At 51.7% G+C, this 26,033-nt stretch overlaps 1 protein-coding gene across 2 annotated transcripts in view; it reads left to right on the top strand.

Annotated features, from left to right (window-relative positions):
• The first annotated feature begins 581 nt into the window (after window positions 1–581).
• NSMCE1 (NSE1 homolog, SMC5-SMC6 complex component) overlaps window positions 582–26,033 on the top strand; it is a 37,234-nt gene continuing 11,782 nt past the window's right edge. The window contains exons 1-2 of one of the 2 annotated variants that reach the window (XM_062179762.1): window positions 582–689; window positions 9,887–10,033. In XM_062179762.1, the coding sequence (XP_062035746.1) occupies window positions 9,898–10,033 (136 nt within the window). In that variant the 5' untranslated portion in view covers window positions 582–689; window positions 9,887–9,897. The remainder of the gene's footprint in view (window positions 690–9,886; window positions 10,034–26,033) is intronic. The other variant, XM_062179761.1, reaches the window with a different exon arrangement.

The raw sequence follows: 26,033 nt of genomic DNA, 5'->3' as shown, positions 1-26,033 counted from the left end.
GAGCACTCCTCGGGGGTGCAGCCCCGGTTCCCCAAGGCCGTGCGCTCATGCCCACTGCGAACCCCCTGAATCCTCACCCGCCTCCCCGGGTTAAGTCGATGGCTGCCATTTACACTCCTGATCTCAGCCGCCCGGCCGAGAAGCGGTGAGGGCTAACATTGCCTACGACGCTGAGCAGCTGATACGCATCCTCTCTTTGAAATCTCGCCAGCACTCTTTCCCTGAACTACCATGATCCCATTTAACGGAAAAACACACTGAGGCTCAGGGGCCAGTGCCTCGCCTCGGCTGTGCGACCCGGGACACGGAGATGGCCCAGGCCGCACGCAGCTGCTCCTCAAGGGACTTCCGCAGGAGCACCCCCGCAGGGCCGCAGCCCGAGGGAGCTGAGAGGAAGCCCGTTCCCGTAAACACTGAAAGCGGCGGGAAACCCCGTAACTCCGCACCTGCCCGCATGGATACCGGAACACCAAGGAGGCGGAGCGAGCGGGAACGCAGGAAGTGCGTCACTCTGCGGGCGGGGCAGCACGCCAGAACCTACCAATGGGAGCGCCGCATTCGCGTTCACCCCGCCTAGGGGGCGGGTCCGAGTCCGCCTTCCGGCCGTCTGTGGCGGGTACTCGGGGGCGTTCCGGGCGCCTTCGGGGAAGAAAAAGGGGCGTCCAGAAAGGCGAGGAGGTGGACGGAAGGTGGGGTTGGGGGCGACAGGCAGCGGGGTTCCCGCCTCCTGTGCGGTGGCGGAGTGCGGAACTAGGAGGCGGGGCCTTGGGGCTTCTTGGCTGACGGGGAAACGGGCTGCGTGAGGGGCAGCCGAGGCTGGGGGCGGGGGCCGCTCCCCCAGCGCACACACACACACGCAGACGTTTTAGAATGGTGGTGGGTGGTGGGGTCCGGGCTCGTCCCCCGGGGCGGGGCGCGCCTGTTTTGTATACGGGGCTCCTCAGCTTGGCGCCAAGCGAGCCCCGCGGCCACACAGGTGCAGAAGCCCGCGTTGCCCTGGGGTCTGGGGGCGGTGGCGTGACGCACGCGGCCGCCGCCGGGTGTCCCCCTTGGGCGTCCTGCGGCCGAGCGCCTGCCTGCGCCTTCACGCGACGGGGACGGAGACGAACCGCAGGTCGGCTCGCTGCGGGCCAGGGCAGGTTTCCACACTCGAGAACCCGAGTTCTGCTTTCAGACTGTGTGGGAACCGAGAAGTGGCAGTTGAGGGACCCGGATCGGAGTGTTCTCGGAAACTTCGCCGGTTGCCTGGCCTCGGTTTTCTGATCTGTAAAGTGGGCTGTGGGGACAGGGTCGGACAGTGGTTCGGTTGAGATCTGCTTTCTCCACGGCCTTTCTGTTTAAAGATGATAGTTGATGGCCTGGCGGTGGTCGCAGCCCCTCCCCTAAAGACCCTTTTGGTAGCCGTTAGGGACGGAACAGGCACAAACCCACGTGTCTGCATTCGTCCCGCCTCTCCCAAAGTTCAGCGTTTGCTCTAGACCTCATTCTTCTAACGTTTCTTACAGATTTTATTTAATATGCTTCTATCTTTTTGGAAGCACGAAGTGAAATGAGCCCACACACCCACTGCCAAGTGAAGAAATAGAACATCCGGGAACCCCCAGAGCCCCCACTTCCGCCCTGTCCCCCCCCAGATTCCCAGGGCCCTGAGTGCTGTGTGGCTCCCTCGTTTTTCTTTGTGGTTTTCACGATCCATGTAGATATGTCTGATCAATCCCATGTATGGTTTGCTGGCTTTTGGGTTTTATGGAAGGCGGGCCCTGGTAGTTTTGTGTGACCTGGGTTTGCACACCCCGCTGTGTTTCTGAGAAGCATCTGTGCTGATGGGCGTGGCTCTGCCTCATGTGCCTTCATGGCTGTTTTGAACTCTATGATTGCAATTGCTGTATGTGGCCGTTCTACAGGAAATAGGCACTTCCACTGTTGCCAGATTCTGTTTCTTCATGCGCTTCTGTAAACGTTTCCAAAGGAAGATGTGGATTTGGGGGGATGTGCAGGTTTGCTGTCAGATTGTTAACTTTAGTGATTTTGAGAATTGTTTTTATTTATTTTATTTGCAAAGCACAGACAGGGAGATTTGTATTCCCCCAGACCTTGCAACAGCCAGGATTGCGCCAGGCCAAAGCCCGGAACCCAAAACTCATCCAGGTCTTCTCCCCTGTGGGTGGCAGGGATCCAAGCACTTGAGCCATTGCCTGCTGCCTCCCAGGTTGCACCAGCAGAAGCCATAATGGAAGCAGAGGAGCTGAGACATGAACCAGGCACTCTGATAGGGAACGAGTGTGTCCCAAGTGCCAGGCATCCACTTCCAGTTGTAAGAATTTGTATTTTGGGCCGGTGCCTGCGGTACCAGCATCCCGTGTGGGCACCGGTTTGAATCTGGCTGTTCCACTTCCCATGCAACTCTCTGCTATGGCCTGGGAGGGCAGTGGAAGATGGCCGAAGTGCTTGGGCCCCTGCACCCACGTGGGAGAGCAGGAAGAAGCTCCTGGCTCCCGGCTTTGGATCTGCACAGCTCTGGCTGTTGTGGCCAATTGGAGAGTGAGCCAGTGGATGGAAGACCTCTCTCTGCCTCTCCCTCTGCCTCCATGTAACTGTGCCTTTCAAGTAAATAAATCTAAAAAAAAAAAAAGGTTTTCGGCTCAGCCATTCTTTACAAGTTTTGCCTATCTAGTGGTTGGTTATTTCCCTGTGGTTTTAGTGCTGATTTGCCTGATAAACATCGAGATTGAGTATCTTTTTCATGTGTTAGCTATGTGTACGTCCTCCTTTTGCAAAATTGCCCATTTCCCCTTTCCTGAGTTTAAGGAGTTTCATCAATACCTTTGAGTTGGTGGTGTTCCCCCTTCACTCTCGGCCCCCTCACTGGTGTTTCTGGTGCACAGAGCTCCTTCATTTCCACAAAGTCCAATTGATGAGCCTGTGTCTTCACAGAGCTCGTTCGCTCTCTCAAAGCAGTCCTCCTTCAATCCTGGACCACAGGGATGGTCCTGTCCTGTCAGGGAAAGTCTTAGGCTTTGCCTTCCACCTGCCCTTGGCCTCTAGAACAGATTTGTGGATCCAGTGTGCAGTGGGCATCACGCTGTGTATTTTTTCACAGGGGGATAGTCTGGGGTGGTGCCTTTCCCTGACAAGTGGGCTTTGCTGTGGAGTCTGTTTAACCAGCATGTCGAGGGTCCACGGATGTCCACCTTTGTGAGTTCTCGTCTGTTCCCTCCCTCTTCACACACGCGTCCCTGTGCCACTGCCACAGGGCTCTCTGGCGAGGCAAGGCTCCCACCTTTACCTTCCCAAGAATGTCTGCCAGTCTGCCTTCAGGTTTCCTATGGGAATCTTAGAATCGTTTTGTCAGAATGTGTACACGTACACAAAGCTGTTGGGAGTTCGATTGGGATTTCTTTGATTCAGCCACATTGGATTTCGTCACCTTGAGCTTTGACGTGATTGCTCTCACCATTGCATCTTCTAAGTATCAAGTCTGCTCTAGCTATTTTGTAGATACTAGTGAGTAGACCAAGATGTTTTCTTTTATTAGTATGAAGAAATGTTGAATTTTATCAGCTATTATTTTCTGCATGTGTTAAGATGGTCATGTAGTTTCCTTTTGTTTTATTAGTGTGACTCACATTGATTTTATTTCTTTTTTTTAAAAAAAGATTTATTTATTTGAGAGAGGCAGAGAGAGAGAGAGAGAGAGAGAGAGGTCTTCCAACCGCTGGTTTACTCCCCAGATGGCTACAACAGCCGGAGCTGAGCCGATCTGAAGCCAAGAGCCAGGAGCTTCTTCCGGGTCTCCCACACGGGTACAAGTGCCCAAGGACTTGGCCATCTTCCACTGCTTTCCTAGGCCATAGCAGAGAGCTGGATTGGAAGCGGAGCAGCCGAGTCTTGAACCGGCGCCCATATGGGATGCTGGCACTGCAGGCAGTGGCTTTACCCACTACGCCGCAGCGCCAGTCCCACCACATTGATTTTTAAATGTTAAGGCATTACTGGAAACAGCTCCACTAAGTGATGATTTATCATCACTCTTTTTACATTGCTGGATTCGGCTGGTTAGTAGCTTGCCAGGGACTTCTTATCTTGTTCCTGAAGATACTGGCCCAAAATTTCCTGTTGTTTTTTAATCCTCGTTAGGTTTTAGTGCACAAGTTAGGTCAGCCTTGTCACATGGATTAGGCCGTTTCCTATTTTCAGGCTCTACGATAGTTTGTGTCACATCTGAAATTACTTCTAGAACTTTTGGTAGCATTTCTCAAAAAAGTAATTGGTACTTAAAGTTTTGTTTTTGGGAAGATGGATTTCCCATAAAATGTCTTTAATTTTCTCAGACTGCTTGGGTTTCCAAGTAAGTTTGTCATCAGTTTTGAATGAATTTCTTATTACTTTGTTGATATTTAAACTTTCAGATTGTATAAGTTGTTTATAATACTTTTTAAAACATGTTTATATTTTCTGTGGTTAGTTTCTCTCTTTGATTCCGAGTATTGTTTATTTGTAAGTGTTCTCTCTCAAAAAATCTTGTGAGGTTATTCACTTTCGTTGTTTCATTTCTGTTTTAATTTTTATTCATTTATCTTGAGAGGCGGTGAGAGAGAGAGGAAGGGAAGGAGGGAGGGAGGGAGGCAGGCAGGCAAGCAGGCAGGCAGGGAGGGAGCTCCCATCTGCAGTTCAGATGCACACAGCAGTGGGTATCGGGTCAGACTGAAAATGGGAGCCAAGAACACAACCCAGGTCTGCAGTGTGGGTGGTGGGAACCTAAACCCAAGCCATCACCCCTGTCTCCCAGGATCTACATTTGGGGAAATGTGGAGTCATAGGTTAGAGCTGGTTGTTGAATTCAGGTACTTCAATATGGGACATGGTTGTTTTTTGTTTTTGGTTTTTTTTTTTTTTTTTTTTTTTGACAGGCAGAGTGGATACTGAGAGAGAGACAGAGAGAAAGGTCTTCCTTTTTGCCATTGGTTCACCCTCAAATGGCCGCTGCAGCCGACATATCGTGCTGATCCGAAGCCAGGAGCCAGGCGCTTCTCCCGATCTCCCATGCGGGTGCAGGGCCCAAGGACCTGGGCCATTCTCCACTGCCTTCCCGGGCCATAGCAGAGAGCTGGCCTGGAAGAGGGGCAGCCGGGATAGAATCCGGCGCCCCAACCAGGACTAGAACCCGGTGTGCCGGCGCCGCAAGGCAGAGGATTAGCCTGTTAAGCCACGGCGCCGGCCGACGTGGTTGTTTTAACTGGTATCTGTTTTGTTTTAAGATTTATTTATCTGAAAGAGCAACAGAGACAGGGAGATACAGAAAGATCCTCCCATCTGCTGGTTCACTCTGTAAATGACCACCAAAGCCATAGCTGGGCCAGGCCGAAGCCAGGAGTCAGGAACTCCATCCTGGTCTTCCACGTGGGTGGCAGAGACCCAAGGACTTGGGCCTTCTTTCCTGACCTTCCCAGGTGCATTAAAAGTGGATTGGAGGCCGGCGCCGCGGCTCACTAGGCTAATCCTCCACCTTGCGGCGCTGGCACACCAGGTTCTAGTCCCGGTCGGGGCACCGATCCTGTCCCGGTTGCCCCTCTTCCAGGCCAGCTCTCTGCTGTGGCCAGGGAGTGCAGTGGAGGATGGCCCAAGTGCTTGGGCCCTGCACCCCATGGGAGACCAGGATAAGCACCTGGCTCCTGCCATCGGATCAGTGCGGTGTGCCGGCCGCAGCGCACCTACCGCGGCGGCCATTGGAGGGTGAACCAACGGCAAAAGGAAGACCTTTCTCTCTCTCTCTCTCACTGTCCACTCTGCCTGTCAAAAATTTAAAAAAAAAAAAAAAAGTGGATTGGAAGTGGAGCAGCTCTGATGTGGTATGCAGGCGAAGGCTTAGCCGGCTGTACCACAACACCAGCCCCCCTCCTTTAACATTCTTTGTTAATTTGAAAGGCAGAGTTAGAGAGAAAGAGTCTTCCATCCCCTGGTTCACTCCCCAGATGGCTGTAATGATGGGTCAGGCTGAAGCCAAGAGCCTGGAACTCCACCCAGGTCTCTTACGTGGGTGGCAGGGGTCCAGATACTTGGGCCATCTTCTATTGCTTCCCTGAGTGCATTAGCAGGGAGCTGGACCAGAAGTGGAGCAGCCGGAATGTGAACCTATGCTTGTACGGGCTGCTTGTGTTGCAGTCTGCAGGCGGTGGCTTAGCCCTCCGCACCGCAGCACCAGCCTCAGTGGTCTTTGAATCTGGTGGGCTGTTGTTACAGCTCTGTGGGATGTGTGGCTTGTTAGTTTTCAGTAGCCCCCACCTCTTAAAGATGTCAACATTTAACACTTGGCTTCCCTGTACTTCCCTGGCTTTTCACCAGATTTTATGTGTAGTGTTTTGTTACTGTTCAATTTAAAATATTTCCCAATTTCTGTTAATAATTCCCCTTTCATAATAGATTATCTAGAAGTGTTTTGAACATTCCAGACAAGCAGTTTTTTTCCTAGTTCTCTCTTTATTCCTGGTTTCCAGTGTTACTGCCTGTGGTCAGAGTCCTGGATGTGACCCAGATCCCTGATTTGGCTGAGACTTGCCTTCCCCGCCCAGTGTGGGGCAGCCCACAGGACTGCTCTGGGTGTGCTGGAACATTCTGTGTCCTGGAGCTGCCGGGCACAGTGTTTTTTTTCGGCCTGTGTCATACTCTCTAACTATAGTGATGGTTTTGATCCGTCAGTTAACACGAAGGGCATGTCACAGCCTCCCATAGTGGTTGTGGCTCCCTAGGTTTGTCTTTGTAGTCCTGACAGTTTTATCTGAACTGTTGGGCGACTGTGTTACTGGGTGCCTCTGAACACTGGAGATTGTTCTACTTTCCTGGGAATCGAACATTCTTGACATTTTATGATCACCTTTGTCTCTAGTAATCCTCAAAGCCTCTCTTGACTGAAGTTAAACAAGGCCACCCCAGGCCTCTTTCCATTAATTTGCTGAGTATTTTGTTCCACTTTTTGGTTTTTAATATTTTGGTATCGTGTTGAGCAGTTAGGCTGCCCGCATGTGGCGTTGGGAGGCCTGGGTTGGATTCTCCACTTCTGTCATCCTCTGCTAATGCAGGCCCTGGGCGGCAGTAGTGACAGCTCACGGGGTTCCTGCTACCCATGGGAGAGGCCTAATGAGTTCCCAGCTTTGGCTCTGGCCCAGCCCCAGTTCTGGCCCTGGCCAGCATTTGGGAAGTGAGCCAGCGGGTGAGAGCTTGTCTCTCACTCTCTGCCTCTCAAATACCTAAATAAAATCTTAAAAACATAGAGTTTAAGAGTAACTCTTCTATAGCTAGATACTATTCATTATGAATTTGACAAGTTCTAAAGTCTGACCTAACAGTTCTTGTCTTTAGGCTGGAAACATTTAGTCCATTTTTACTAATTTAATTGGCTTCACTTCATCTGTTTGTTTTGTTTTCTATCTGTTTTGCCTGTTCTGTTGACCTCCCAACTCGTATCACTTTCTTTTTTCACGAGAAACATATGTTTTGGAATTTCCTTTGGCGAGGATTAGCTCAGCACCTGCTCCTTCAGTTTGTGTTGTGTGGAACGGTGTTTCCTTCACCCACAGTCTCAGCTGAGGGATGCATCCTCCCGGGGTGTTGAGGATGTCTTCCCGCTGTTGGCTGCCTTCCGCTGTCAGCCAGTTGCTGCTCTTTTGAAAATAATGTGACTTTTTCTTTGGTTGCTCCTCACCTGTGGTATTCTGAATGTTTACTGTGCTCTGCTTCGGTGGGTATCTAGCAGCTGATCCTGCATGAGCCCTTGTGGGAATCATGGCGGTCACAGTTCTTGTCATTCGTCCCCTTTTGCAGGATCCATTCCGTGGACTGGGCTGCTTCCTCTGCCTCCCGCTTCCTTCCAGGACTTTCTGCCCTCTAACTGCACTCTTTGCCTTCCCGTCGCCTCCACGGTATCAAAGCAGGTCTCTAAGACGCACCTTGGCCGTATCAACGTCCTGCCTAGGGACCCTTAGTTGGGAGAGTCTCCAGAGCTTCTGGGTAAAAAACCCAGATGCCTGAGCTCAGCACCTTCTACCCCTGCATCCTTGCAAATAGGGTGGTGCTCGCATCACAAAGTGGGGCGGGTGAATGCAGGTCCCTGCTGGGAAATAAACTTGACCGCTGGCCAGGTGTGAGACCAAGGGTGAGGAGGACCACATGGTGGAGCTCAGATGTGTGCTTTGCGTGACTGTGTGGCCTGCATCGTCTAAACCAGGTGATTTCACAGAGAGAAGGACTCTGGGGAGAAAAGGAGTTGAGGGCAGTGGAAGCAGAGTTGGAGTCTGGCTTCAGATTTGTTGACGTGGAGCTGTTGGTGAGATGCTCTCAGTGGTGTCCAGCGCACACTCGGAGATACTGGTCATGGGACGCCTCTGGGTTTTGTTTTTTAAAAAAATTTATTTGAGAGGTCAACACTGTGGCGTGGTGGGTAAAGCAGCCGCCTGCAGTGCCGGCATCCCATATGGGCTTGAGTCCTGGCTGCTCTACTTCTGATCCAGCTCTCTGCTATGGCGATGGCAGTGGAAGATGGCCCAAGTCCTTGGGACCCTGCATCCGAGTGGGAGACCCAGAAGAAGCTCCTGGCTCCTGGCTTTGGATCGGCGCAGCTCTGGCTGTTGCGGCCATTTGGGGAGTGAACCAGCAGATGGAAGACCTCTCTCTCTCTCTCTGCCCTTGCCTCTCTGTAATTCTGCCTTTCAAATAAATAATTTAAAAAACAAAAAAACTTTATTTGAAGAAGTTACAGAGAAGGAGAGAGAAAGAGAAAAGAGAAATTGAGATCTTCCTCTGCTGGTTCACTCCCAAAATGGCCACAATGGTTGGGGCTGGGCCAGGCTGAAGCCAGGAACCAGGAGCTTCTTCAGGGTCTCCCATGTGGGTGCAGGGGCCCAAGGACTTGGGCCATCTTCCACTGCTTTCCTAGGCCATAGCAGAGAGCTGGATCGGAAGTGGAGCAGCTGGGTCTTGAACCGGCGCCCATGTGGGATGCCGGCGCTTCAGGCCAGGGCGTTAACCTGCTGCACCACTGCGCCAACCCCACTAGCAGTGTTCTAAGCAGTGAGTGTTATTGGAAGTTTACGAGGAGAAATACAGGCCTTGGCTACATTTCTCCGTCTGTAGATCTGCTAAGAGACTGAGCCATGGTTCAGACTCCCTGTTGGGTAACAGGGACAATAGCTGGTACTTCGTTTGTGCTTACTGTGTTACCATGTTAACTCCTCTTCATAGCGATTCTTGTGTTTTTCTTTTTACAATTTGTTTATTTGAAAGGCAGGCTGACAGATAGACACAGAGAGGGAGAGCGAGCGAGCGAGCAAGCTTCCATCCACTGGTCTGTTCTCCAAATGGCTACAACTGCCAGGGCGTGTCAAGGTTGAAGCTAGGAGCCCGTAACTCCATCCAGGTCTCCCCTGTGCATGTAGAGGACCAAGCCCTCGGGCCATTCCCTGCGGCTTTCCCAGATGCATTCATAGCAAGCTGGATCAGAATGGAGCCACCAGGCTTCAAACCAGCGCTCATATGGGATGCTGGCATTGCAAGTGGCGGCTTGACCCGCTGCACCACAATGGCGCCCCCTCATAGCGCTTCTGTGAAGGGCATTTCTGCTGTTATCCCCACTTTGCAGATCAGAAACTGAAGTGCACGGAGGCTCAGCTGGCCAAGTTCACACACCTAGCAGGTGCTGGAGGTGGCTGCAGAAGCCGTGCTTCTCAGCACCGCCCAGGACTGATGTGCCCGGCCCCCGACTCACGTCCTTTTCCCTTTTGTAGTGATGGGTGTGAGGTACTTGGCTTCTAAAACCCTAGCAAATCTGTCCTTGTTACTGTAGAATGCCTGCCAGTGTTGCTTGGAGCTGATGACCGCTCGCTGACTGTCTCAGTTCCTTCGCAGATGCAGGGCAGTACGAGGAAGGCGGGCGTCATGACCGACGTCCACCGGCGGTTCCTGCAGCTGCTGATGACCCACGGCGTGCTGGAGGAATGGGACATGGAGCGCCTGCAGAGGCACTGCTACAAGGTCCATGACTGTAAGTGGTGTTTCCCCGTTCCCAGCGGGCCCTGCTGTTGTGTTGATCAAGGACGAGGGACGTCGGTGTAGCCGGGCAGCAAGGTAACCATCGGCCCTTTCTTCTCCTACCCGTCGTATTGCTCATCTCGCCTGCCGTTTTTCTCTCTCAAGGAAATGTGACATTTAGCCCGGTGTATAAAACGCTAGACTCTGAAACTGCGTGGTCACAGTTCACACAAGGGTCCAAGCACCTGCTCTAGCCTCAGTTTTCCGTTCTCTTAAAGGGGGAGAGTAGTTGTGTGTAACACAGAGGGTGGTTCAGAGTTCAGAGCATGATACATACGGAGTGGACAGATGGCCGAAGGCGCTCAGCTGGGTGTGGATTGTTAGCAGGGCAGTTCAGCATGGTGACTCAGGCCCCAGCCTTAGGCCCAGCCAAGCCTGGGCCGAGTGCTGGAGTCCCTGCCACAGGCCAGCCGTGGGCACTTGGAGCATCTTGGTGGGCCTGGGAGGAGTGTGTGATGGTCTCGGTGACCACGTGTCAGTGCTCAGTCCCGGGGAACACAGTGGAAGCAGTGAGCCCAGTGCTGAGAGCACAGAACTGGCAGTGGCCAGTCTCGCTGAGGGGAGTGTCAGTGTGGATCCGTCTTGGTGAGGGAGAGAGAAGCTGGGGGGGAAAGGCTGCGACACTGAGGGAGCTGCACTCCTACAGCCCGATGGAGTTAGAAGCCAGGTTCCAGGACGAGAGGGAGACCAGCTGCTCTCAAGATCTGCCGAAGAGGGAAGAGTGAGAGATGCTGGCACGGGGGGAGCACCCCGTGGGACACTCTGGAAGCTGGATGATACCAGGAATAAGCTAGAGGCTTGGCCGGTGGCAGGGTGTATGGTGTCTTACGTTAAGGAAACCTGTTTACCTGTGTTTAGTTCTGTATATATCGACTTAATCGGCCTACCAAGAACATCGCTTGGGAAACACTAGACGGCAATGTTGGTGCGTGGGAAGATAATGCCTTCTGGGGTGTATAGATTACGAAGAGCCCTGCACACACAGTAGTCACCTCAGCTTGGTCCCAGGGACAGGGCAGAGCGCTTGGTGGATTTGAAGCAGGGAAGTGACATAATCAGTGCTGTGTTTCCCTCCGGTGACAGCCTTTTTGCCGTGACCGCCTGAACTTGGGTGGCTGGGGGTGTTTGGTGAGAGAGTTCATTGTTGAAGGGGAATCTTAAAGCTAGCATCAAGCTAGCTTTTCTTGCTCTTTAAAAAGCACAGGCAGGGCATATGCTGTGGGGCAGTGTGTAAGCCTCTTCTTGGGTACCTGCCTCCCATGTCAGAGGGCCTGGGGTCAAGTCCCACCTCTGCCACTGATCCAGCTTCTTGCTGGTGCATCCTGGGAAGCAGCAGATGATGGCCCAAGTGTTTGGGTCCCTGCCACCCATGCAGGAGACATGGATGGAATATCTGGCTCTTGCCTGCAGTCCAGCCCAGCCAGCTGTTTTGTGCATTTGGAGAGTGAACCAGCAGATGGAAGATCTCTCTTTCTCCGCCTTTCAAGTAAAAAACAAATAACTAAAATTTAAAAAGAAAGTGCAACAGGACTTCAGACTTTCCCCTTTGTATCTCCAGAGATAGGTGAAGCAATGCCTCTCCTAATCTCATGCTGACGGCACTGGTGATGCCTGCGCCCTTCTTTTTATTTTCTTTTTTTTAAGATTTATTTTCTTTATTTGAAAGAATTACAGAGAGAGGTAAAGACAGAGAGAAAGGTCTTCCATGTGCTGGTTTACTCCCCAGATGATCGCAGCGGCCATTGCTGCGCCGATCCAAAGCCAGGAGCCTTCTCCGGGTCTCCCACGCAGGTGCAGCGGCCCAAGGACTTGGGCCATCTTCCATTGCTTTCCCAGGCCATAGCAGAGAGCTGGATCGGAACAGGAGCAGCCAGGACCAGAACTGGTGTCCATATGGGATGCCGGTGCTTCAGCTGTGGCTTTAACCCGCTGCACCACAGCACCGGCCCTGCCTGCTCCCTTCTAGTGCGTTGTGCTGGTTCTGAATATGAGCCTTTGGGTTGCCGGGAAAGTTTCACAATTCAGTGTAAGAAGCTGTGTGATCCTTAGGACTAAGAATGAAAGTGTTCTTGCCTTTGTTTGACCTTTACGACTATTATGAGCTCATTTAGGGAAGTCCTGGTGGGATGTGTCTGAATTGGTTTGCAGTGTGTCCCTTCAGCCGTGGGCTGTGTGTTCTAGACCTGCTGTGGGTGCCTGAGTAATGAGGCCTGCGTGTGCTGCGCATGTGCTGTCACAGACAGACCTACACACCTGCGCTAAGGTTCACTGAGAGAGGAACGAGAATGAATAATGAGACTCTAACAATTACAGCCATCTGCTGGTGTCCAGGTTTGGTGGATGTGGGGTCTCAGAGCATCTCGCGGACTCTAGTGCCCTTGGTTGGCTCTGGGTCCCTGACAACACGGAAAGCAGAGCCACGGAGAAGGGGCGGACTGCTGCATTCTTCCTGCTTTACATGGCATCTCTTTGCTCCTGGATACGGTTCTGGTGATGGAGAGCAGGCTGTGTTTGTAGTTTTTCTCCTCTCTGTCATCAATAGGAAAATAAAACGTCTTCCCAAGCATTCCTGTCATTAGAGAGGTTTTCAAACAGTGGCTGATGGAAAGAAATTTTGGAAATTAAGTAAATATTTGTGAGATGCAATGCTGTTAATCATCCGTGTTTTGAAGAGATGCCCAGGAAATTGCCCTTGACGCCAACTGCAAAAATAGTTAGCTTCCAGGAGAATTGTGAAACAAAAGAGTAATTGAAACTGCACATTGTTCTAATTGCTCTTTCCCAGGGTTTGTCTACTGTTATGAAAGTGCTTTTTTTCCTGATTGATTTATTTATTTGAAAGGCTGAGTTACATAGAGAAAAGGAGAGAGAGAAAAAAAGAGAAATAAAGAAATATCATTCAGCCACTTCAATTCCCAAATGGCTGCAATACCTGGGGCTGGACAAGCCAAAGCCAGGAACCCAGAATTCATTCCAGACTCCCATATGGGTGGCAGGGGCCCAAACACTTGACATTTTTCCACTGCTTTCCTGGGTACGTTAGCAGGGAGCTGGATCAGAAGTGGAGCAGCAGCTGGGATTCAAACTGGTGCTCATGTGGGATGCTGGTATTGTGGGCAGGGGCTTAACCCACTGAGCCACACAACACTGGCTGTAGTGCTGCTACTGATTTTTTTTTTTAATTTAAAGATTTATTTGAAAGGTAGAGTTAGAGACATGAAAGAGGTCTTCCATCCACTGGGTCACTCACCCAAATGGCTGAGGTGGTCAGGGCTGGACCAGGCCAAAGCCAGGAGCTGGGAACTCCATCCGGATTTCCCATGTGCGTGGCAGGGGTCCGGGGACTTGGCCAGTCATCCGCTGCTTTCCTGGGCACATTAGCAGGAAGCTAGATCAGCTTGGACTCAAACTGGTGCTCTGATAGTGGGACGACCCACTGTGCCCCAATGCCAGCCACTCAAAGTGCTGCTTTTTTTGGCTACTGGTTGGACTGTTTTCTTGCTGTCCTCAAGAGAAGACAAATGCCCCAATTCTCTGGCTGCTGGAGAGCTTCGGTTTTAGCTTTTCAGAGAGCACAGGGGAGCTGCGTGCTCAAAGGACCTTGGGTGTTGAGGAAGGCTTGCGTGAGTGCGATGTTCAGTCATCCAGCAAAGCTTCCAGGGACTGGTGACATGAAGTCCTTGGTTTGCTGTGAGTCTCATGAGTTACACAGACAAGTATGACCCGGTGACGGCACTAGGCACAGGGAATGGTGGTTAGGAAGATTCGGGTTTGATGATTTCTACCTTTGCCCAAGATAGGGTAACAGGGGCCAGTATACTTTCCTGCCTGAAACACTCTCAGATGGACACAAATCTGTGAAGTACTGGACATTAATCAGTGAAGGACAGTGAGGGACCCCCCTCCCCTCCCCACCATGGTACTAAATATGTGATACTTTCCCCACCGGACTTTTCCAGTTCTTCAGGTACGCACTGGGTATGCAAGAAGTCGTCTCAGTCCTGACACTGCTTGCCTGGAGTTAACGTCAGTCCCATGAGCCTGCCCCAGCTTCAGATGCCAGCTGCGAGTCTCAGGCCCCGGCTGCTCTGGCTGGCTACAGATCAAGGGTTCCTGCAGCCCTGTCCTCAGGCCTGGTGTACCAGAGTGACTCCCAGTACTCAGGGTGTGACTCGGACGCAGACAAAAGACATGCGTAGGACAGGCCATGGGAGGTGCAGGTGGTCTTGGGGTTTCAGACTCTCCAGGTCACTGCCCTCCCCACCCAGAGGCATTCAACAATCCGGAAGTTCTCATCATTGAGGTGTGTTTTTCAATTTTCTTGACGAAGACCTCACTCCATAGGCACAATTGATTTAATCATCTGGTGATCAATGATTTAGCTCGACCTCCAGTCTCTCTGCTCTCCCCATAGTTGGATGTTGGGTCACGAAGTCTCCAGCTTCTGATTGAAGCTTGGTTTTTGCTGTGCTTTTGCTGTGGTGTGGGTGTCCCCTGAGGGCCCATGTATTAAAGGCTTGGTCCTCAGTCTTATGTTAATGGTTAATGGATTGAGGGTGTAGCCTTGATGCAGTTACAGGGTCCATAGGTGGGTGCAGGAGGAGGTCCTTAGGCTGTTGGGCATGCCCTCAGGTCGTTCTTATGAGAAGAGTGGTTAAAAAAAGCCAAGCTGGGCGGAGCTGCTCCCTCAGCTTCCTGACTGTCCGGGTGATCCTCCCTCTGCAGTAGTTCCACTGTCTGCTGCCCCCACCAGATGCCAGGCTGGTGAGGCTGATTGATCTTGGACTGTGAACCTCCAAAACTGTAAGCTGAAATCCACCTTTCCTTCAGAGGTAGCTTGGTTCAAGTGTTTGCCATGATGTTGGAAATCTGATAATAGCCTTTCTAGTGCCGAAGCTCATCCTGAAGCTCTCTAGGGGCCTGCCCAGCATTCCCTCATTAGAAGAATAGACACTTTTGTCACCCTTCTCAGGAAATTCCAGAGATTTTAGTAGGGCTGTGCCAGAAGTCGGGGGCAAAGGCCAAGTGTCTGTCTTACACCACAGGCAGCAGCGGGAATGAGCTCACTGTCTCGTGAGAGGTTTTAGGCCTTGGCACAGGGGGAACGTAGGCAGAGCTAGATAGACTCAGAGAGCCTAAGGCAGCACAGAGTGCTTGTGTTCGAGTATAACAGAAGACAGGTGCACAGAGAGAAAGCTTTAGAGATTTCTAGAATGCCCCCCGCTTCTACCCCAAGTGATCTGATCAGCCAGGGAACGACTCAGAGTTAGGGAAAGAACCGATTGAGATTAGAGCAACGGCTGGATGTTCACGGACTAGGACTAGCACCTGTTTGAGGCCCAGAGAGCTCCCATCAAAAATAACATCAATTCTACCCAGACTCTTTCAGAAAATAGAAGACAAGCAAATACTTCCCAACTCATTCTACGAGGCCTGCATTATTCTGATACCAAAACCAGATGAAGACATTGCCAAAAGAGGAAACCACAAACCATAGTCCCTCATGAATAGATGCTAAAATTCTAAACCCGATTTCGGCGGATCTGATCCAGCAGTATATATGAAGGATGGTGCAACATGACCAAGTAGGGTTTATCCCAAGAATGCAGGCTTGGTTTGGTATGTGCAAGTCAACATGAGTTTACCATATTAGTAAACTAAAAATAGAAATCCTGTGATCATCTTCTAGAAGGTTCAGGAATAGCGTTTGACAGAATCTTGTTTCTCCCCTGGCAGAATGCACAGGGCCTCAGCACTGAGCACAAGCCTGAGGAGTTAATAACTGCACAGATTCTTTAAAATCTAGTGTCTGTTGCTGATAAAAAGAAGAGAATTTTCCTAACCAGATAAAGGGATCTCTGTAAGACCTGTAGCTAGCATTATCTTTGCATTTCCTTAGTGGTGAAGAGTTGAGCGCTTTTCCCCTAACACCAGGAGAAAGACACGAATCTCTGTTCACAACACTTCTGCTCCGTTTTGTACTGGAGGTTCTGGCTGGTGCAGTCAGGCAAGAAAAAGAAGCGGGAACATCTAGATTGGAAAGGAAGAGGCCGGCACCGTGGCTCAATAGGCTAATCCTCCGCCTGCGGTGCTGGCACACTGGGTTCTAGTCCCGGTTTGGGCGCCGGATTCTGTCCCGGTTGCCCCTCTTCCAGGCCAGCTCTCTGCTGTGGCCCAGGAGTGCAGTGGAGGATGGCCCAAGTGCTTGGGCCCTGCACCCCATGGGAGACCAGGAGAAGCACCTGGCTCCTGCCATCGGATCAGTGCGGTGCGCCAGCCGCAGCACACCGGCCGCGGCGGCCATTGGAGGGTGAACCACCGGCAAAAGGAAGACCTTTCTCTCTGTCTCTCTCTCTCTCTCTCTCACTGTCCACTCTGCCTGTCAAAAAAAAAAAAAAAAAGGAAGAAGTAAAGCGTCTAGTCAAATGCTATGTGGCCCTCTGTGTAGACAGAGGTGAGTTGAACAGTGTTGCATGATATAAGATCAATATCTGAATATCAGTTGTATTTCTGTGTGCTAGCAATGACTAGTCAGAAATTGAAATTTAAAGACAGTAGCATTTTTAGTAGCATTAAAAATATGAAGTGCTGGGACCGGCGTTTGGTGCAGTGGCTTAACTCACTGCTTCTGATGCCTGCATCCTGTATTGCAGTGCCTAGTTTGAGTCCAGGTTACTCCACTTCCAATCCAGCTTCCTGCTGATGTGTCTTCTAAGAGGCAGCAGATGATGGCTCAAGTACTTGGGTCCCTGCCACCCCCTGGGAGACCTGGATGGAGCTCTGGGCTCCTGGCTTAGCCTGGTCCAGCTTTGGCTGTTGCAGGCATTTGGAAATGTTTAGCAGGTGGAATCAGCCAATTCCTCCCTCCCTCCTTCCCTTCCTCCCTCCAGCGCGTTCGCTTGCGCTCTCTCTCTCTGTCTGTCTCCCTTTAAAGTGAGGATGAAAAATAAAGAAAGCACATTCTTTAAAAAATCTAAAATGCTTAGGAATAAATCTGGCAAAAAGGGGTCAGCACACTGAAAACTCTAAGACATTGCTGAAGAGTAATCAGATGGTATCTAAATACAGAAAAATACTGTTAAGATACCAGTTCTTCCAAAACAACAACAAAAATTGATTCATAGATTCAAATAAATCCCACTCTGATCCTAGCAGAACTTTTTGTAGAAATTGACGGGCAGATTCTAAAATTTACAAGGGAATATAAAGGGCCTTGAGGAGCCAAAATTTGGAGAAAGATTGGGAGGACAAAGATCCCCTGACCTGAGACTTGAGGTGTAGCTGTCGTATCAGCGTGGCGTGGCCTATGTCAGTGCGTGGAGTCCTAGCTAGCCGTGAGGAAGAGTGAACTGTTGCTACATGCCGCGTAGGCGTCGGTCTCCAACTCCCTAGGCTGAGGGGAAGAGCCCAGCAGAAGGGCATGTGCTGTGTGAATCCATTCCTAGACACCTCCAGCCAGCGCACACTTTGTGGAAGTGGCAGGAAGTATTCAGGGGATGGTACGGTGAGGAGGGATGGGGAGATGATTACAGAGGCATGAGGAAATTTCTAGGGGTTGATGGGTATGTTTATTATCTTGATGATGTGGTTTCATGATGATGTATTTCAAGGTTTAATATTGTACACTTGAAATTTGTATGGTTTATTCCATGCCAATTATTCCTTAATAAAGCTGTTTTTTTTGAACCTTGAATGTAAACCCGCTTTGCTCCTTGACAGCTGTGTGACCTTGGTCAGGCCACTAAACCCTGGAGCTTCAGTTTTGCCAGCTGTACAGCGGGGCTGGAGAGAGCTGCCACTCGGGGCTGTTTGTGAAGATGATGCCTGTATCGTGTGTTGTGTGCCGAGTGGCCTGTGCGTGCTCTGGAGTGGCGACCCGGAGGGAGCCCGTCCGGCTGGCAGGGCGCGTGTTCTCTTGGCCTAGTGAGGCCTGTGTTGTCTGCCTGGGGCTCTAGGAAAATAGATGCAGCACCCGGAAAGCGTCTCCTTGCCATCCTGTTTTCAGAGCTTACCTGGAGAGGCACCGTGCTCGAAGTCTGACTCAGAGTTGCGAAGTGGTCATGGAAAGTGTCTTTAGTTCATGAACAAAACAAATGTGGAAGCCACGGTCGCAGGCCCCCTGGAGAGCAGGTGCTCCGAGCCTGCTGATGGTGTTGTCGAGTGAGTTAGATGATCTAGCCCATTGAAGGTGCCCCTGAACCTGAGCCTCACTCTTGGCCGGAGCCTTACATTTGTCAGCTTTTCATTACTGCAGCAAAATACCCAAGGTGGCCCAGCTCTGTGGGGGAAGGAGGTTGAGTTTGACTTGTAATCTTGGAGGATCACAGTCTGAGATGAAGAGACCCCACTGGTTTGGCCTCTGGTGATGGTGTTCTTGTGACAGAGTCCCTAAGTGGCACGGAGCATCATGTGACAAAAGACAGGGAACGTGTGTCTGTCCATGGCTGTGGTGTCTTGTTAAGTTGCCACGAATTTAATCTTGGCAGCTCCATCCTAATAATCCAATCCATTTGGCTCCCAAAAATCCCTCCCACCCCCACTGCCATAGTGGGATTGAGTGTCCACCCTCTTTTTTTTATTTTTTATTTTTTTTTACCCAAAGATTATTTAAGAGGCAGAGTTAGAGAAAAGGAGAGACAGAGAGCAAGAGAGAGGTCTTCCTTCTGGTTCACTCCCCAAATGGCTGCAACAGCCAGAGCTGCACAGATCCGAAGCCAGGAGCCAGGAGCCAGGAGCCAGGAGCTTCTCCCAGGTCTCCCATGCTGCGGGAGCCCAAGCACTTGGGTCAAGTTCCACTGCTCTCCCAGGCCATAAGCAGGGAGCTGGGTTTGAAGTGGAGCAGCTGGGACCCGAACCAGTGCTCATATGGGATGCCAGCATCACAGGCGGAGGTTTAACCGATTGCACCACCGTGCCAGTCCTTGTCCACCTTCTTAGTGGCATGAATGTAAGACTAGGGGACACTTACCGTCCAGACCAACCCAGCAGGCCTCCACTCCCCCCATCGTGGTTTTCTGAACCCACAGGTGCGTGATGACAGCTCTGTCCGTTATCTGTCTTGTGAAGATGTTGGGGGCTGGTCTGTTTTCTGGTTGAGCAAGTTGTTGAACCAGACTTTTTTTTAAGGGAAGCATCAGGGCTAGTCCCTTCATCTTAGAGGCCAGGAAGCAGAGGCTTTGAGAAGTTGGCTGTGCTGCCCTGGCTCCAGGCCCACAGCTCAGTGCTCTTTGTGACCAGTGCCAGGTGCACACAGGGCTTTCTTCCCAGGGACTCAGGCGTTGCTGTTTCAAGTTCATGTTCTTGCTCTGAAGTAATTCTAGATTCACTGGAAAGTCCCCCTTTTCCCTGTCATTTGAGATTAAGTTACCAATTTATTTGAAATTAGTGCCCTCACCCCTAGCTTTTATAGGGTGTATTTCCTAGCAAGGACATTGCTGTTTAGTAAGCGCTGTCCCACCGGCAGTTAGGCTGTGAACACAGAGTTATCACTACCATCTGAGCTGCAGACTCAGTCAGGGGTTGCTGACTGCCCCAGCAGTGTCTTTAACAAAGGGCCCCTCCTGGGGTCCTAGGGTTGCATTGAGCTGTTACATCTCATTAGGTTTCCTCAATCTGGAGTAATTATTCAGGCAGTTTTGAAGATTACAGGCTAATTATTTTGTAGGCAGCCTTGTCTGATAGAAGTAGAATGTGAGCCACATACGTAATTACAATTTTCTGGTAAGAAGAGACAGGTGACATTAATATCCAAAATAGTAGTGTGTGTGTGTATAAAGATTTGTTTTATTTATTTGAAAGAGTGACACAGAAAGGGAGCGACAAAGAGAGATCTTCTGTCTGCCGGTTTACTCCCCAAATGGCCACAGTGGCCAGGGCTGAACCAGATTGATGCCAGAACCTAGAATTCCATTTGGGTCTTCCATGTGGGTGGCATGACCCAAGCACTTGGGCCATCTTCTGCTTTTCCAAGCACATTAACAGGGAGCTGGATTGGAAGTGGAGCAGCAGGAACTTGAACTGGTGCTCTGATTTGGGGTACCAGCTTTGCAAGTGGTAGCTGAACCTGCTGCACCACAATACCAATCCCCGAAATAGTAACATCTCGCCATGTCGTGGATGTAAAGTTACTTACGAAATATTTTACATTTTTGAGAAGTACTAAGTCTTTGAAATCCAGGGTGTATTTTACCCTGGTAGCATGTCTTAATCTTGGCTGGCACTTGTTAAGAACGTAGAGTGCGGGCCAGCCGCACCAGTTGAACGGAACCTAAGGGAGGAAGAGGGACAAGCGATCACAGAGAATGGAGCCAAGACAACAAGGCTGATCAAGGCTTGTTTATTCCAATGTTTCGGTGGTATTTATACATAACCAGCTGCAGAACAAAGAAGCACAAAAGATAACAACATACGTAAGCAACTTATTGGGGCCTCCGGTAGCACAGATGGTTTTAATAGGGTGTTCTTGATTAACATCCTCCTTCAGGATGGGAGTATGTGACTTTCTCATCCCAGGAATTCCACAGGCCTAGATTAGCCTTGACTTGTCCAAAGGCTGCCTACAGCTTAGCAGTGGGGGCTGGCACCGTGGTGTAGCAGGTAAAGCTGCCGCCTGCAGTGCTGGCATCCCATATGGGTGGCGGTTTGAATCCTGGCTGCTCCACTTCTGATCCAGCTCTCTGCTATGGCCTGGGAAAGCAGTAGAAGATGGCTCAAGTCCTTGGGCCCTTGCACCCATGTGGGAGACCAGGAAGAAATTCCTGGCTTCAGATCGGCACACTGGCCGTTTCGGCCATCTGGGGAGTGAACCAGCAGATGGAAGACCTCTCCCTCCCTCCCTCCCCCTCCCCCTCCCTCTCCCTCCCCCTCTCTCTCTGCCTCTTCTCTCTCTGTGTAACTCTGACTTTCAAGTAAATAAATATATATATTTTTTTTAAAAGAGCTTCGTGGTGGCTTTTTCTGACTGTAGAATGTTCCTTGGTGTGGGCTGGTCTGACGCTCCCTCTGATTAGACTGAGGCTGTCCTGTGTGATTCGGTGGTATCGTCTCTGTCCTGTTAGGGGATACAGCGTGGGTACGTGTGGTGTGTGCTGGGCCTCCCCACAATCAGATCACTCTTTCCCCTGTGTGAAATACTCCACTCCTCATCCCTGTGTTACCTGCTGGTTTTAGCATCCAGCGGTATCTCTTTCCTTGAATTAATCCTTAGCTTAATGGTTGCAGTTTACTGCAAGATAACTGCTCTATGCTCTGTAGCACTAACTGTTTTTTTTAAAAGATCTGTTTATTTGTTTATTTGAAGTCAGAGTTAGAGAGAGAGAGAGATTGATCGATTGATTGATCTTCCATCTACTAGTACACTCTCTAGAGACTGCAATGTGGATCATGTGGATCTCCTACATGGGAGCAGGGGCCCAAACACTTGGGCCATCCTCAGCTGCTTTTCCAAGGCCTTTAGCAGGGAGCTGGATTGGAAGTGGAGCAGCCATATGGGATGCCAGCATCGCAGGTGGTGGCCTTAAGTCACAACGCTAGCCCCAGCAATAACATTATATAATTAATTTTGCTACATCATTACGTCTTTGTTAGTGTGTCTTTAAATTACCCATTGTTGTAGAGGCACATATAGATAAAAATATGTCAAATTTCAGAAGAAAGCCACCCAGCTTCGAAATCATTCCAGTGAGCAGAATAGATTATAGGGTGTGTGGGCAAAAACGCAGCCAGCTGAAGAACACGTGGCAGAAATAGATCAGGAACACTGAAGTGTGATGCGTGTTTCCGGGTTTTGTCAGACGTGGCCCTCTGCCTTCGCACCAGGTTTGTTTTTAGCGTGCTGCTTTACATGACAATATTAGCTGCACTGTCTCTGCCTGTTTCAGGCCCCGTGAACCTGATCAACGCCATGCACTGTGCGGGCGGGTGGTGTCCCCAGTCGTTTCTGTAAACAGGGCTCAATGAGAATTAGAAGCTGGCTCCAGATGTACCCTCCTTCTGTTTTTAATGATTTCCCTGGACATCTTCCCCGCTTTGGCCAAGATGAGCATTCATGAGCTCACAGCTGTCACAGCTGGCTTGTGCTGCTAGTTAATCACCCGGATTACTGCTGAGATCACACTGAAAATGGTTAAAAAAGTGAGCACCAGAGGAACAGCTAATGTGTGACCTGATGCATTTTGCAACATGCAGACTTCATAGCAGGCGGGAGCCACAGGGAGGTGACTGCTGTTGCCTCACATCTGGCTCTCGCGGGGCCAGCTGTGCCCAAGTCCTGCATGCTCTTGATGGCTGCGTGCTGGCCAGAGCTTAGCCTGGCCGCTCCACGGCTGCCCTGGGAGGGCGGGGTAGGTCTGCCAAGCCAGGATTTCTGTGCACTTCCCACTCTCCCCAGTGCAAACGTGGTTTGTTTGGAAGTGCATCTTTGTCCTGGATCCCAGGCCCGAGGGGGTTAAGGGTGGGTGTGTGGAGGATCTGGGAACCAGTTCCCTGCCAGTTTGACTGCAGACACCCTGGCTGTACCTGGGAAGCCAGTTTTTTTCTTTTTAATATTTATTTATTTGAAAGTCAGAGTTACAGAGGGAGAGACAGAAGGAGAGAGAGATCTTCGTCTGCTGTTTCATTCCCCAGGTGGCTGCAATGGCCAGGGCTGAACCAGGCTGAAGCCACGAGCATCATTCAGGTGTCCTATGTGGGTGGGAGAAGCGCAGGCACCGGAGCCCTCTTCTGCTGCTTTTCAGACGCATCATCAGGGAGCTGGATCAGAAGTGGAGCAGTGGGGACACGAACGCTGGCGCCCTGAAGCCACTTTTTTTTATATATAAGATTTTATTTCTTTAGAGATGACTTATAGACAGAGAGGGAAAGGCAGAGAGAAAGGTCTTCCATCTGCTGGTTCACTCCCTAGATGGCCCCAACGAACACAGCTGAGCCGATCCAAAGCCAATCCAAAGCTTCTTCCAGGTCTCCCACGTGGGTGCAGGGGCCCAAGCACTTGAGTCATCTTCTAGTGTTCCCAGGCCATAGCAGAGAGCTGGCATCCATGGACGCTGGCGCTTCAGGCCAGGGCTTTAACCTGCTGCGCCACAGCGCCAGCCCCTTGAAGCCTCTTTTTAAAGGCACAGGTTCAAATCTTGGGAAGATTTTTTCTTTGCTGAGTCTTACCTTCCTCTGTCACAAAGGACATCCTGTCCACCTCAGGGAAAGGTTGTGAGGATGAGACAAGGGGAGGACCTGGCACAGAGCTTGCTGCTGCCCCTGCCTGCCTCTCCCATCACTCTCTGTGTCATCTCGTCCCGCTTGCGGAGGGCGGGTGGCGAGAGTGACTGCCAGAGGATCTGTACCACCGGAGCAGTGGTGTATTGGGAGTTGTCCTGTAGGCCTAGGGCTGGGTTCTGATGGTGGGGCCATTTCAGGAAGTCCGGGTCACTTGCTACAGCCCATCTTTGTCTTCCTCAGTCAGGTGGTCACTGCTAAGGATGGCCACAGCGCGGTGTCGGGGGTGCGATGGCGGCCAGGGAGGGCAGGGTCCTGACGGCCACTCAGATAGCGATGCAGTAGTTGGGGGCGCGAAGGGCTATGAAGAAGCTGCAGTGGTTCGTGCTGTGGGGGCGGAGCAGCCCCCTGCTGCAGTCTTGGCCAGGCCCCTGGTGATGCCTTTCTGTGGGGATGATGGGGGGTGGCACTGCAGGTCTCAGGGAGAGACCTCCCAATGGAAGGAAACAGGCAAAGGGGCCGAGATGCAGGGTGCAGCAGGAAGGCCAATGGGAGTGGAGTGTGGCAGGAGAGGGGATACCTGGCCCGAAACTGGGTCCAGGCCAGGTCTCGTGGGAGTGTGGGCGAGGACTGTGGGGTGCCTGTGTCTGGACTGGTGGAGGAGGCTCTTACACGCCCAGGTCCCAGATGACTGGGGCTAAAGAAAGGGCTGCAGAGAACTGGGGCCAACCCGAGTCATCTTGCTGCTGGGACCACACGGCTACTCCCACAGGCAGTCCCCTTCCCGACCCTGCTGGGAACAGGTGAACAGGAGCCCCTGGTGAGAACTGGCCAGGGTTGTGTGTACAGGACTCGCCCTTGCAAAGGAGTCAGCTGCCCTCTCTGGTGTTTTGACAGAGACTCAGGCACGCGGAGCAGTGGGACGGCTGAGGGTGGCCCTGCTGGAGGCTGGTGGCTGGAAGGAAGGCTCCCCCGGGGCCGTCGGCGAGGTCCCTCTCCCTTCCTCTCGCAGTCCTCAGTCGGAAGCAGGGCCCAGAATTAGGGAAGCTGTCAGTGACAGGTGCAGTCCTGGCCACCTGGAGACAGTGACTACCGCGGTTCCCTTTGGCTGTCTGGGCTGGTTGCTGGACACAGGGGCCTGTCCGACTGGGTTCCTGGACTGCTCGCCGTAGCTGGTGGGCTGGCTTCTAGGCCGTGTGGGTCAGGTCTGTTTTCTTTCTTTCTTTTTTTTTTGACAGGCAGAGTTAGACAGTGAGAGTGAGATAGAAAGGTCTTCCTTCCGTTGGTTCACCCCCCAAATGGCCGCTACGGCCTGTGTGCTATGGCTGGCATGCTGCACAGATCCGAAACCAGAAGCCAGGTGCTTCCTCCTGGTCTCCTGTGCGGGTGCAGAGGTCAGAGCACTTGGGCCATCCTCCATTGCTTTCCCGGGCCACAGCAGAGAGCTGGACTGGAAGAGGAGCAACCGGGACAGAATCCGGTGCCCCAACCGAGACTAGAACCCAGGGTGCCGGCGCCACAGGTGGAGGATTAGCTTAGTGAGCCGCGGCACCGGTCTCAGGTCTGTTTTCACATGGGATCTAGCTGTTGTCTGCGTGTTCTGCCTCTCACAGGGACGAGTGCAGCCCAGCCCTGTTCCCCGAGTTGTTCACAGTCCGGCCTGTGTGAGAAACTGTAGTTGTTCAGCTGGGGAGCCCAGCACAGCAGGGTTCCTGCCCAGAGCAGGGCTTTGAGGACTGCGGGATGTCGGTGGTGTCCAGTCTAAAGGCATGCTTTGTTTGCCCTGGGGTGCTTCTGGTCTTTAAAACTGTATTTCCATGTTGAAAACAATGATAGCAAACTAGCAGGTTATAAAAACCTGGTGGAGCACTTGCCTGGGGAAGAGGCACCCTGTTTTCCTGATGGAATGCAGGATCCCCAAAGAGCCGGGCTTCCGGTCCATGAGCGTAAGGTTTGACAGTTCAGCGAGCTTTGTTCCAAGGCAGTCTGAGGAGGAGCAGGAAGAGGTGGCCTACACAGCAGAGACAGCAGAGCTGCTGTGATCCTGACTGGGCTGGGCAGCTGGTGGCCTCCACTCCTGCCTTCTGCAGAGCCCTTGTCAGCTCCTGGAGGCTCCTGGGGGTGGGGGCAGAGCACCCAGGGGCCAGAGCCTCTGCTTACCTCCAGGGTGGGTGGACTCAGTTTCAAAGGTCGCAATACAGTGAATGCACGTTAGGAGCAGCAGCAATAAGAAGCCATGCTTGTGTTTTCTGTGATGGATTTAGAACCTGACTCTGATGAACAGGTGTCAGCATGAGCCCCCGTCACCCTGCTGCAGTGCCCAGGGCCAGCCAGGTGTGTGTCCCTGTCCCTGTCCCAGCTGTGTCACCATGGGCGGTAGGGTACTCGATGCCCGCAGCCGAGGTGCAGGAACTGTGCCAGGTCCAGAGAAGCAAGTTGTGTGCGCTGTCACTCGAGTGCCGCCGAGGGGCGTCTCTGGCTTTATACATCTGAGCACTGCTTTAAAGCAGTCTGTTCTAGGAGCCTGTTCCCTCCGTGTGATCCGGGCCCGGGGCTGGTCCGCCCTGTTGCTCTTCTTTATGAACTGATTGGAGAGGCAGAGACGAAGGAGCTCCGTTTGCTGTTCACTCTGCAGATGCCTGTGGAGCTGGGGCTGGGCCAGGCTATAGCTAAGAACCTGGAACTCAATCCGCGTCTCCCACATGGCATGGCAGGAACGCAACTACTTGAACCATCACCCACTT

Source organism: Lepus europaeus, chromosome 21, assembly GCF_033115175.1.
Source record: "Lepus europaeus isolate LE1 chromosome 21, mLepTim1.pri, whole genome shotgun sequence".
Classification (NCBI taxonomy): domain Eukaryota; kingdom Metazoa; phylum Chordata; class Mammalia; order Lagomorpha; family Leporidae; genus Lepus; species Lepus europaeus.
Note: the sequence above shows the minus strand (reverse complement) of the source record. Positions and strands in the feature narration are given on the sequence as shown.